The sequence below is a fragment of the Homalodisca vitripennis genome, chromosome 2, assembly GCF_021130785.1.
Source record: "Homalodisca vitripennis isolate AUS2020 chromosome 2, UT_GWSS_2.1, whole genome shotgun sequence".
Taxonomy (NCBI): Eukaryota; Metazoa; Arthropoda; class Insecta; order Hemiptera; family Cicadellidae; genus Homalodisca; species Homalodisca vitripennis.
The window spans coordinates 10,030,737-10,044,761 of record NC_060208.1 but is presented as its reverse complement, the minus strand read 5'-3'; the positions used below and the strand labels follow the sequence as shown (position 1 = coordinate 10,044,761).

General features: G+C 34.0%; 1 protein-coding gene across 3 annotated transcripts in view; it reads right to left on the bottom strand.

The window, feature by feature from the left end:
- Positions 1 to 14,025, bottom strand: part of LOC124353533 (protein lifeguard 1-like) — a 91,518-nt gene that overhangs the window by 75,342 nt on the left and 2,151 nt on the right. For all 3 annotated transcript variants that reach the window (XM_046803411.1, XM_046803410.1, XM_046803414.1), the window contains exon 2: positions 5,462 to 5,493. In XM_046803411.1, coding sequence (XP_046659367.1) covers positions 5,462 to 5,492 — 31 coding nt within the window. In that variant the 5' untranslated portion in view covers position 5,493. The remainder of the gene's footprint in view (positions 1 to 5,461; positions 5,494 to 14,025) is intronic.

Here is a 14,025-nt window from a genome sequence, read left to right as displayed (position 1 = left end):
CAACTAAAGTAAATTCTTAATATAAACCGTCACGTGGTTGAGAGTGTTATCACAGTGTAATTTAGCAAGTCAAATATTGTTATTAAATTTCCCAATAGAGTTTTTGTGATAAAAGGTCTTGCATAACAGATCAATAGTACAATTATTGCAGTTTTCTTTTCTGTTTTTATTAATTTATTTACAATTACTCAGTACAGTGGAGTCCCGCTAATCCGAACACGTGTAATCCGAACGTCGGTTAATCCGAACAGGGCCAGGAGGAATTATTTATAACGATAATGAACAGTTATAGGAACTAATTACTTAAAAAATGAAAATGGGTGCATCATTTCGTACATAAACAAAGGAAACTTTAATTAAATAGACATACAGTATTTTATTAAGACAAATTGTGTACGGTACAGTACTTAAATAATGAAGTTAAATACAGTACCAAATTGAAACTTATAGGTTAATAGTATGAGTTAAATTACTGTATTAAGAAGTGAAATCAAACAAAAATTGGACGTACAGTACTGATATTATTATTGAGTACAATATTAATTGTTAAAAGACATAAATTCAGTTATTGTCTTCTGTCGCATTGAAGAGAGTCTATTGGATGACGCGTAGTTTCGCCATCGTGTCATAAACATGATATCGGCAGGTGTAGCAGTAGCCTGTTGCTCTAAGTATCGTAGTGCAAGGTTAAGCGCTGCTGCACCGTCTGCGTGTGGCACCAACTCTCCTTTATCACCCAGGTTCTCGTCGTCCCGTAGCGCGTGGACCCGTACAATATCCAGTACGCTCACATTGCTTAACAGTAGAACTCTCACACTAAATACGGTAAATGTGCTTAGTATTCGCAAACACGTTTATTTGTCAATAAATACAATGCAACAGTCAGAAAACATGTTTTAATAAACAATGTTGATAATTCTATAACAAAATACACCCATTCTCAAGTTTAAAACCGTATTTTTCTGTAATTCTGGCTAATCCGAACAATCACATAATCCGAATAGGGCTCGGTCCCAATTAGGTCGGATTAACGGGACTCTACTGTATTTGTAAACAAATAATTTTACAGAAGGCTTTCAATAATAGTCCTCAAAAAAAGTATCAGATGATGGTGAGATAACAAGTGAAGCGGTTAAGAGCGATTTTCAAGGTTCAATATCAGTTGCTCTGATAAGAAAATCGAGCAAAACTGTTCATATATGTACAGATAATTGTGAAAGACCTAGCTTTACACTACTTGGCTTAAACTATTAGTTCCAATTTCTTGTTCAATAACATGTTGAAACTAATAATATTTCTGAAATTTTCAAAGTGAAACCACGATCATTAGTTTAAGCTAAAACTCGAGTTTAGGGTTATATTTTAAACTCCTGCATTTTGTGGTGTAAAATAATTTATCTGTATACATACCATAAAACAACAGAATTGAAAAAAATGTATTTTCAATTAGTAGCAGTATTGGTAAGCAAACAATTCTGAATAAGACTGGTTCCAGCTGATTTCAATAATAGTCAATTATTATCAGTTGTTAGTAAGAACAAGTGAAGCAGATTAGAGCAGCAAAGGTGTCAAGGTCCAATGTCAACTGCTTTGATAAGGAAACCAAACAATGATGTTCATGGTTGTAGAGGTAGTCCTAGCCAGGAAGGAACTTTCTCTACACTACAGGGTACTCGATAAATCTATAATCTGTTATTTTTTAAATCAAATATTTTATCATTTATGGTGAAAACAGTGACTACCATAAAAAGGAAGCTTAATTTTTGTACAAAAGCGATGTGCCCCTGGTGGGAACACCAGCTGGGATGAAGAGTATGTGAATGAGCCACAGCCAACACACTTCCTGCATACAGATATACGAGTATATAAGGTTCCTTCCCTATAAATCACTCAACTACAGTTCAACATGTACTTTACAGTGTTAGCAACACATTCCTTCAACTGCCGTTGGACATCTGCCACTGAGGTTTTACAACTTTTATACCTCATCTAACCTTTTTTACCTCCTGTGCAGAGAAGAAGAGGAATCAGCAGAGCATATTTGACTAAACTGTCCCGCCATATCAAAATTTTGGAAAAGATTCCTGGGAGCATATCTCCTCAATCTCAAGGACATCAGAAAACAAGAGTGCTCAAATCTAATCGGCTTCTGTAAAAGTCTCAGATTCTCAGGACACAAATTTAAGTAAGGGAGGCGCAGAGGTCCTTTTTAGGACTAAGCGCGGGGACAATCCGTCTTTTTCCCTCAGGATTAAAAAAAACCTTTTTGTACAGCGACTACTAATTGAAAAACTGTATACCTAGCAGGACTTTTAGTCCTATCCTCAATACTCAATACATCAGGCATGATGATTGGCAACTCAGGTTAGGAATAACTACCACCTCAATGATCAGCTGTTCTTAATAAAACCTTGTGGAGTGCCAGTTCATTTTTGACTAATTGTATACATCTGACACAAAATTGGGTATTGACTTATCAAACACACTGTAGCTTTTTTTAGAGCTCCTATTTACAAATTCAATACCATTATAAAATTAATAATATTTTTGAAATGTTTTAAGTGTTTCAGTATTACTTTTAGATAATTTCAAGGTATATCATGAAATAATGCATTTTTATACGTAACAATATTTAAAAACTTACGACAAGAAACATGATTTTCCTTAAAAAAAAAAAAATAACGAAGTACATTAAAATTATTTTACTGCTTTTTTAACTGAACTGGCAAACTTTAGTTAGTTACAATATTTATTCTTAAATCCACACTGATTTCCGCACTTTAAATAGAACACTGTTTTAAAAAAACATTAAAAACTTTTAAGATATTGATGAAAACAATTCATCTGTTTATTTCACACAGGATTGCTGCATTCACCAAGCAACAAATCAATAAGATAACTCGACTTAAAAGATAGTAATTAATGTCGGACACAGTTCTACGTTAAAGTATACAGAACTGAACGTCTTCTGCAACAACTCAGTTGATTCCATATTTCTTTACTTTTATATGCTGATTTCATTTTTAATACAGTTAAGCTCACACGTAAAAGGTGTCAAAGAAATTGGATACACAAAAACACTAACAACGGCTTTCGGCATGTCACGATGCGCCATAGTGGATTCCAAAAATTATCGATGGGTTTGACAATGATCTCTCTTCTCCTTCCTCCAAAATATAAATTTATATCATAAAACTCTAAATTTTTATCAAGTTATCACTTTATTAGTTTATAACTTGATGTATTTAAAAATAACAAGTTTAACTTGTTAAACTTAATCACAAAATCTTATAAAAATGTTAAAAAGTCATTATACTTTTTTTTACATTTCAAGGCTAAACATTTTTAACAAAAAGAGACCTAACACTTATTGTAAATGAAACTTTTTATTTATTTTCCGATTAATACCACATTAATCCCTGAAGCATTATTTTACAGAGTTTTCACTTTCTACTTCTACAAAAGTGGTTATACGTAAAGTCAGAACATGTATGTAATTTTGTATGTTTGATCTCTTTTCCTTAAATATTTTAGCTGAATGTATTTTTGTACATTCATAAATAATTTATAAATAGTTTATTACACAATTGCAAAGTTGATTGTTATTTGTCATATTAAAACCTCCCTGTGACCCAAAATCAAATGTTTCCACTTATTTCAAAATGGCCGCAATAAAACTATGGCATCTGTTTTACCAAAACCCACATGAACAGAAAGAAATCAAACAAACAACACTGTTTAGGTACTCACATTCTTAAGGCCAGTAAATGTATTTTTAAGTTCGGGCACAATAAAATTAAACAAATTTACTAGTTATTCCTGTTAACTAATCATACAGTTGCCACCATTTTATTTTTTATTGACAAATGTTTGTTTCTGAAATTTATGCATTTGCTAAGTTGGTTTTCGTGCCGTTTCACTCACCAATTCCACTAAACCAATCACGCAATCTGGAGTCATGTTCATCTAAAGAGATAAAAAGAGTTGACGAAGATGACGCTCAAAATCAACTCTTTACATTGTTTCGAAATCAGAGACACCTAGACCACAAAATATAGTGTAATCTACGTGAAGAGGTATTCTCATTGTGTCATAAGATGCACAAATGAGTGCATTACAACGTTTTAGACAAGATCTCTACGCACGGTGGGGCAACCGAGTTTTCTACACATAACTTGGCTATGCTAGGACGGGTTGATTCAATGCGAATGTTGAGTTTAACTTTAGTTCACCTTCCTCTTAGAGCAGGAGTCAAGTCTGTGTCATCATCAGATTATAGACACTGCACTAAGAGGAAGGTGAACTGTAGCTAAACTTAACATTCATGCTATACATCAGCAAAAAATTCACTATGGATAATGGTTTGTCGTTTTCATCCGTTGCACGGACATTCCATCATATGGTGAAACCCACTAGCACTTAGAAATTCGAAGTATAGAACTACTTCTGACTGGAATATATTGTTTATAAGTTGGTTGAGTGTTTTACAGCTGTTTGGCATTGAAAGTGTGGGACAGAGACAAAGATATTGTTACAAAACTCAGTGTCTTTGACCTTGATTAGTAAATCCCACCTCTGTGTCACCTGATGCTACACAATACATTTTGCTAAAATTTTATTATAGTTTAGGGAGTCAAAAACGTAAATGAGCTGTCTAGTTGGAGTTATAAATAATGTATTAACCAATATAAGCTATACGTCATGGGTTTTTGTAGTGTAGGTTGTTTCTTAAAATAATTATAGTAGTAAAATATCCACAGAAACAAGTTATTTTCTTCAACACACAAACCCACGATACAAAACATTTATTAATTTTCGTGTACCTATGTACATTTCTTCAGATAAGTATAAATTGCATAAATATTTACAAAAATATGACAGAAAAAGAAAGTGAGGAATGAAACAAGAAAAACAAACATTATTTGTTGAAGAGAATAAACTGTTTCTGTGGATATGTACGCCATTGGGCACCTAACCACTATTTGAAGTTGAGAAAAAACCTATAGTATAAAATAATTATATATTAATGGAGTGTTCAGAGCCGGCCACTCCAAATTTGTGAATAAGCTCGAAAAAATAGAGTGTGATTGGGGCAAAAAAAGTACTGTAGGTAAATCTGGATTGCAAAGATATATTTCCACTGAAGGGAAATATCATCTGTATTTTAAGAAAATAAATAAATAAAGCTTAGCAAGAAAAACAAAATCGTACAATCATTTCTGGATGAAATGACAGCCACTTAAGAGGGCTAAAACATTATCCAACTATTATAAATAATCAACATTGCAAAAAAGCAGCAGCATAATCAACAAATAAAAATTAACAAAAATGAAAGCAACTTTTTTTAGACAAGCAAACAAACATTAAGCCGCAAGAAGTACATTAACAAAAACTAGAACCAAAGTTAGTAGATTAAAAATTAAAATTGATCAGTTTACATCGACAACAAAATTATATCAACCTTGCTGCGGATATCCTGATGACTGCCACATCCTGCAAGCAAAAGACAACATCAGCACCAAAAGCTACAATGCAACCAAACACAATACATTAATGGACCAAGTGAATTGTTCTATTATTGTAGGTGTTGATCATTTGATTAATTTGACCGATCCATCTGCACTCTTTGTGTGACTGTCTGTTACTGTGGATCTTAAGAGCAACTGTTAATCAGTTTTTATTCTTCCCACAATTGTTACATGTCAGCAACATTATAACACAGCATACGTCCAGTCAGTAGGTAAATTCTTCCCATACCTCGATCAGTATATCTGACACTGCTTCCATCCTATTTCTTTAGTCAGGTCATAGCAGATGAAGATACACGATCCTGTATGAAGCTGCAATGGTAAAGAATGTATGGCAACAGATTGGGTGTACATAGAGGCCATACAAACAATCCATCGGCAAACTCACTCCCAGTCTAGTGTATAGCATATCTCGCACTCATTACAGATATTGCCACCAAGGCTTTGTCGGATTATAATGTGTCGGTCTTTTAGATTATCAAGTGTCTATTGTAACAGTAGATCACCATCAGTTTTCTTAAATAAATAGAATAGCCTAGGTATATCCATGTAGACCTACAAGGTAGTATCACATTTATTACCATACTTAATGTAATTCACTTGATTTCCGGTGACCATAAAGTTATTTGTCCTAAAATAAATTGGAAATCAAATAAATAAACATGTAATAATATGTAGAAAGTGCATAACTGCTAAATTCTGTTACTTAAAAATATTTTGAAATTTTTTTTAGTAGTATGAACTAATATTCTTGATATTTATTTAACCTATATGTGGAATTGTTCTTTGAAGGAATTGGAGATAAAATCAAATGAAAAAAATCAGAATTTCATAGACAGTGGTAAAATTTATATTATGACTTTTTTGTATGCGAATTAGATTAAAAATACAATATAAGTTATATATTGGAAGTTAGGAAGAAACAACATTTTCATAATGCTACAGTGGACCCATTGGCAGCAATAAAAATATGTATACTACAATAATTTTTGCTGTAGAATAAAAATAGTTTATTCATTTAAAAGCACATATAACAAGGCCATTATCTTGACATAAAAAGTATTGTTGTATTCAACAAACTTAAAGTAAAAAGCTGCAGTTCCATATTGGGCTACCATAACAAGTGAACAAAAAATAAAACTACCGTATATTATTTACAAGTACTGTCAAGAAAGTAACAAGACGTTTTAACGTGATGCGGCAATGGGTGGACTAGTGCCGCCATCTTGTGTCAGAGTGTTCCTACACTCAATAGACAATAGACAATAGACAATATTCTTTATTCATAAACGTTGAGTTTTAGAATTTTTTGTCAATACAATAAAGGACATACAGAACATAAAATTAAAAATATCAGTTCATGATGCAATTGATTTCCAGTTTTATGAACTCTTGAATAGTGTAGAAGGGTTGCTGGAGAAACCAACTTTTGAGTGAGTTCTTCAGGTGTTTGGCTGGTGTTTTTCTTCAGTGAGTCTGGTAGAATGTTGAAATAGATTGCTCCTTTGTATGATGGTTTCCTCTCATATAAACTTAGGTGGTGTGTTTCAAGAGCAAAGTGGTGTCTATTTCTTGTGTTGTAGCTGTGATGGTCTCCAGTTCTAGTCTGTCCAGTTGTTACAGAGTGCAAAATAGTATCAATTATATAAAGAGCTACTACTGTTAAAATCCTCAGTTCTCTGAAGGCTTTCCCTGCAACTGTCTCGTGTCTCAGTCCAGTAAGAGCTTCTGATGGTTTCTCTTTTGTATTACTAAATACTCTTTGTAAATTTGTTGCTGTTGTACTTCCCCATACAATTAATCCATATCTAAGGTGGGACTCAAAGAGAGAATGGTAGGCTGATTTACCCATATCTATATTGCTAATTTGTTTAATTTCGTCGTACTACATAAAGGCAGGAGCTAAGTTTTTTGCAGAGTTTATCCACATGAGGCTCCCAGGATAGTTTGTTGTCTAGAGTCAGACCTAGGTATTTTGTTGATGTTGTTACCTCTAGCTCTGGGAGACCCCTGTGATGGTTTCGGGAGGCAGTGAAAATTAGCTGCTGTGTTTTCTTCTCATTTAGTACCAGATCATTGATATGGCAGTATTGCTTTGCCATATCAAAAGCTATATACGAATTGATGTCAAGTTGTTCTTTGTCTTTCTCAGTAATAATAAGGGCAGTGTCATCAGCATACATCACAACCTTGCAGTATTTCTCCAGATATTGTGGGAAGTCATTTGTCAAAAGAGTGTAAAGCACTGGACCAAGCACAGATCCTTGAGGTACGCCTCTTGTTACTGGTAACAAGTTCCGACTTTATTTTGTGTGAATTATTCCGTTGCTTGATGATGTAAGCTCTACGAGTTGTTTCCTGTTGCTCAAGTAGCTCTTGAACCAGTCCTGCCTCTTTGTCTTCAATTCCTAATGATCTGAGTTTTTCAATTACTAAGCCATGCTCTAGGCAGTCAAAGGCCTTACTGAAGTCTAGGAAGATACTTGTGGCTATACAACCTTCTTCTAGTTTGTCGATAATAGATTCAACTAGCTGAGTTTATTGCTGTGGTTGTTGATTTATTCTTCTTGAAGCCATGCTGTCTTGGAGTAAGAAGTTCATTTTGATTCAGGTGGCCTAGAAGTCTTTTCAAGATGACACGTTCTAGAATCTTTGAGAAGGTTGATATTAGTGAAATGGGGCGGTAGTTGCATGGTTCATTCGTTTGGCCGTCTTTATATTTAGAATATATTTTTGAAGTATTTAAACAATTTGGAAATATTCCTTGGGAAAGAGATTTATTAATTAAATTTGTTAGTGGGATGAGAATTTCATTTTTTGCAATATTTAACCAATTTTGATGAAAAATCATCTTCTCCTGCTGAGGACTTTGTTTTAGTCCATTGATAATTTTGCCAATTTCATCACAGTTTGTTTTATAGAAGTACAAATTGCATTTTGAGGTGTCTTGGTTATTGTTTTCGTGTGCTTGTTATTCTGCGTACTGTTCATGAGTGTTCTTTCAGCTGTGGTTGCAAAAAATTCATTGAGATGATTTGCTATTTCTGTTGGTGAAGAGATGGTTTCCCTGTTGACGATGAGTGTCTAGCTGCATGTTTGAGGTACGAGACTTTCTTTCCTGGTTAATTATATTCCATAAATTATATTCGTGAAATGATGATTGTTACGGAATGTTTAGTTGATTTTCTCCACCAATTCTTCACTCCACAAGACTAGGCCTACCACTGCGATTGGTTATTATGAACACTGGTTCGTCCTACCCTCAATCTACTCAGTACGCAACCAGCTATAGTAGATTGTGCATTGTGACTATCGTACTTTGTATACAGTGGAGTGTTAAAAAAAGCACTGCAATTGAAAATCTGGCCAGTTGTGAAGTTTGATCTGTGATAAGGTTGTTTTTGGCAAAAAATCGGAAACCCATTGAAATTTATCGTCAGATTTGTGATGTTTGTAGTCGAGGAATAATGAAATGGATCAAAGCCGAGTGAGACAATGGTGCATTGATTTTAAAAATGGACGAACCAGTGTTCATAATAACCAATCGCAGTGGTAGGCCTAGTCTTGTGGGTGAAGAATTGGTGGAGAAAATCAACTAAACATTCCGTAACAATCATCATTTCACGATTATGGAACTCTCAGAACATTTCTCTCAAATTTCATGAAGTTTAGTTTATGAAATTGTGGTTGGTGAACTTGGTTACAACAAATTTTGTGCTGGGGAGTTCCAAAAATCCTAATGTAAGAACACAAAAAATAGACTTCCTGCAGCACTGACATTTTTGGAAGACTACGACCAAAGTTGAAACCAAGTCATTGATCGTGTCATAATCGGTGACGAGGCTTGGGCAAAGCACGTCACTGTAAAAAAAAATGGCAGTCGATGTAATGGGGACACACGCTACTGAGAAACTGAGGAAATGTCTGCAACCATGTTAGTACAAAACATCATGGCTACTGGTTTTGGGATGCTCAGGGAGTGATTCTCATTGATTTTCTTAATTATGGCCAACTGTCAATTCAGAGAAGTATTGCCAAACACTCAGATACTTAAGACGCGTGATACAAAACAAGCAAATGTTGGGTTCAGCTCCAGTTCAGCTTCCTCTTACTTGCTGCATCTGGAATTTGATGCTGTTGCAGACTTGACTCCTGAAATCTGAAGTCATGTTCGTCTGAAGGAATCCAAAAACAGTCGGCGACGAAAAACGAAGAAGCTCAAAATGAAAGAGGAAGAGTACTGCACATAAGAGGAAGGTGAACTGGATCTTAACTCAAGATTTGCATTGAATCAACCCTTCCCACCATAGCTGCGTTATGTGTACAAAACAAGCGCCGGGAAAACTCAGCAAGAAAGTTATGATTCAAAACCATATCTCTGATCACACTTCACAACTGGTAAGATTTCAATTGCTGAGCTCATATTTTAAACACTCCACTGTATACAAAGTACGATAGTCACGATGCTCAATCTACCACGGCTGATTGTATAACGAGTGTGAACACTCTAGCTAGCAGTGCTAGTCCCGTCCATTGCCATGTCATGTCAAAACGCCAGTTACTTTCTGGACAGCCCACGTATATATCTACCATTGATACTAAAACATAAATAAATAATATAAATTTTAACACACTGCACAAAAAAAATTTGACAATTTTAACTTTATATTTGTTTACATTCTATTTATTGGGCAAAAATACTAATAATGTCTATTAAAATCATGTATTTAATTAACGATATATTTATGAACTTGTTTTTACAATGGTAAAGCTACATTTTCATGACCTTAAAAGCAAGATTTGGTACCGAAAGTAGCAAAATGAGATGTATGTAAGGAGAACATATGAAGGTGAAAATTTAAGATACACCAAACTTTTATCTAAACCTTAGGAAATTATTAAAAACAATCAAAACAGAAAGTATGTATTATTATACAAATACCCCATTTCTATTTCCTTAACCTGAGAAGAATTGTACAGTACGCGCGCTGAAGGTTCGGCCCTGTCGTTGCCCTACTAACCAAATAAAAACATTGACTCTCCAATGATCCGTCACGGACGGCAATGTTTAATTCTCGCTCGACAATCAACTTATGGTTAGACCAACTTCCTGTACAAATAAAATTCTGAAACTTCGCAGATCTATTTTCCTGTTTATGCCAATGCTAATGGATGTATTAAGTTTCAATGTTTTATTACTTTTCTTCAATAAAATATATTTTTAAATTAACTGTGCCAAAATTGTGATACAAAAAAGTTTGTATGTGAGGATATTTTTATTTGGTCAGGAAACTTTCACCAGCGGGAAAGTTTTTCTGAATGAACTGAAGTTAATTTTAGATTTAACTTTTTTCAGATACATAGTTTAGGTTAGCCGTAACTTAGTCTGAAGTGGAATGTATCACCGACACCGCTGCCCTACAGTTTATGGCCCATTCACGTAAATGCAACACGGCAATACCATTTGAAAGTTTAACATTGAATCACTTTGCAATAGTTTATTTCTGAAAAAAAAAAAAACACTTTAGGCCATAGTGGTGATCTGTGATAAACTAAAAGTTTAAACTTTAATGATATTATGTTGAATTTCATTGTATTATATTCGAATAGAAAGTGTTTTGGGGTGTATTGTTTATACACTAATTTTATGACAGATGAATGAATACGAAACACTGATGTATAAAGAATACTGATAACAGGGACAATAAATATTCAGACTGCAGCGGGCCAAACATTGGCGGATGTCTGCAGAACAGTTGTTATATCGGGCAATCCACCCGTCCCCCGCCATAGTCCGCTCGGTTGACTCGGAGCCGAACCTTCAGCGCGCGTACTGTACCTTGGAAAACAACTGGAATTTAAATCTGTTTGATTCATATGAATGTTTCGTTATGTAACTTTATTTCTTTTGATGTTGTTATTTAATAATATATTGTAGATAAAATCAGATATGAATAATGCGTTTCACACTAATTGTTTTAATAAAACGTTTATAGTTGTTTGATATTTTTGATGGTCCGATAGAGAACCTTCAGCCAAAATATAAGATAAATACAACATCCGTAGGAAACATTGTTTATGATAACTTAATGAATTAATTACAAATATTTTACTTGGAATATGCTCAAATAAATTGTCTACAGCGTAGGCCTAGTTTAGAGTATTTTATACTACATTGTATAGCAAATACCATATATGCTATTGAAACAATAAAACAATCTTGAGAAAACAAAATACATTGTTTAATAATACTTACTATTACAGACTAATAAAAAACACAAAACACCAAAACACATAAAAATGACAAAACCAGATGAATCCAAATTGACACAAATACTCATTAATACCTCAGTATTTTGTAATTTTTATTAAAAAGTTTGGTACTTTCTGATTAAACGGAGGCCACCCGTTTAATGATTAAAAAAGTAGGTATATAAGTAAAATTTGATTATGAACACAAAAATTATACCTTTATTAAGTATTTTGCAAAATTATAAACAAACATTTATATTTGAGTATTCAAAAACTCGACAATGTCGGTGATAAGTGTGACGAAAGCGTTGTTGGCAGCCACTGAGCGCCACATGTATTCAGCATGATAGGGATCAAAAGATAGAGAGCCGTGCTCCGATGTTTTTTATTTATTTCGCCACGTTGCTGATCCCCACATCTTTTGGGTGGGCAGTTACATAATAAATACTAAAGGTTAGGTTAGTTTAGATAAGGTTAGGTTAGTAAACCTAAATCACCTAACCACTTCAGCCGCAGCGTGCTATGAATATGTGGCCTCCGTTTAATCAGAAAGTACCAAAGTTCCATCTCAGGGTAGGTTAAACCTTTGGAAATGTAAAGAACTTAATGCTAATCTAACAGAGTTGTTAAACAATATAGTTATTAAAATTAACATAAATTAGTACTAGGATAGAAAATATGTTTATAGTTTAGGAAACAGAGTCAAATAGGTATAATCTAAAGTTCAGAGAAAATACTTTAGAAGTGAATGGTTACCAGCCATTAAATTGTAAGTTGGAGAAATCGGTACTTTGGGATTATACCGACCACACCAATATGAAGAACACAAAAATATAAATTTATAGAAACAAACATGATAGAACGAAAAAGCAACTCTGTAATTACAAAATTACAAACTTACAAGCATTTCCAGGTATTGTGATCGGTATTGTTGTCGCTGTTATCTTATCTTTCTCGAGAATCCCGATTACGGCAGGCCGCGCGGCATCACATGATTTGCACGGTACATAATTGCCTTTCCATTACAATTCAATTTATATTTCTGATCAGCCCCTCTAGAATTTGATATTTTACTGATAGGTACTATCTCGAGGGATGTTTTTCTTTCGTTGACATCAGCGCGGGCTTCGGCAGCACCTTCGGATTTTGGGAAGGCCGGAGGCACTCGCATTTTGGGTGGCGGAATGTGATCAAGAATAAAAACAAGTTTTGAGTGTTTTTTCAATAAAGAGTTTAGTTTTAATTTGGTAATGTTTGTTTTTGTTGAATTTTTGTGTTTGGAGAAATGTAGAGGTAAAACACGGAAGTACAACAAAGCGACGCGACTCTGCAATCACGTTATCTACTAGACCGCTCGACTTTGACCTCTGTCTGAGGATGGGGAGGGGTTTGCGATAAGACAATTCCTGTTTTATATTGACGAAATATTGTTTTACGCTAATCTAGTAATCAGTAGAAGCAAAATGTCAAATAACGATTCATGTCTGGGTGTGGTCGGTATAATCCCAAAGTACCGAGAAATCCTTTGTGGCATAGGCCTAGGCCTACAAGAGTTTAAACGTAGCCTACTGTTTGAAACACATTTTAACATTTTATGGATGTTTTTGTTCTAATAAAATGGAAAAAATAAATTATCAAACTATCATAAAGGCTAATAAATACAACATTATCAGCTACAGTGAAAAAACTAGCAACTTTTTAAATGAAATTAAGTTCCAGTTTAACCAACTGAAAGATCTTTTTCAGTTTTGAAATTTTGCGCCTTATAATTATTTTGTTATACCTTTAGACATACACTACATGCACCAGAATTATTAAGAGGCCTATTACAAAAGTATCAAGCACTCTCTCTTATCACACCTTCATTGCTATACTTCAGTAATAAAACTGAAGCTTTTGAGTATTTGAAAATTTTCATATTAAGTAAAAGCCAACTATAGTAACTAGTAAACTAATTAGGTTCTGGTTTAATATTTCTGATCTTTTGCTACATAAAAGTACAATACACTAATGAAATGTTACCAACCTTCATAATATAATATTTTAGCATAAATTAAACACGTCATTACAATGACGACAATATTGCCGATCAAAAATGTGCAAATGTGCTTATTAATCTGAAATGGTTATATAACATACATCCTACTATTTATACATAACTGTGTGTACCACCGGTGGTACATGACATCCCTACTTATTAGCTGAGTGATTGATCTAATGCAAAGACTGCCCAAATGATATCCCT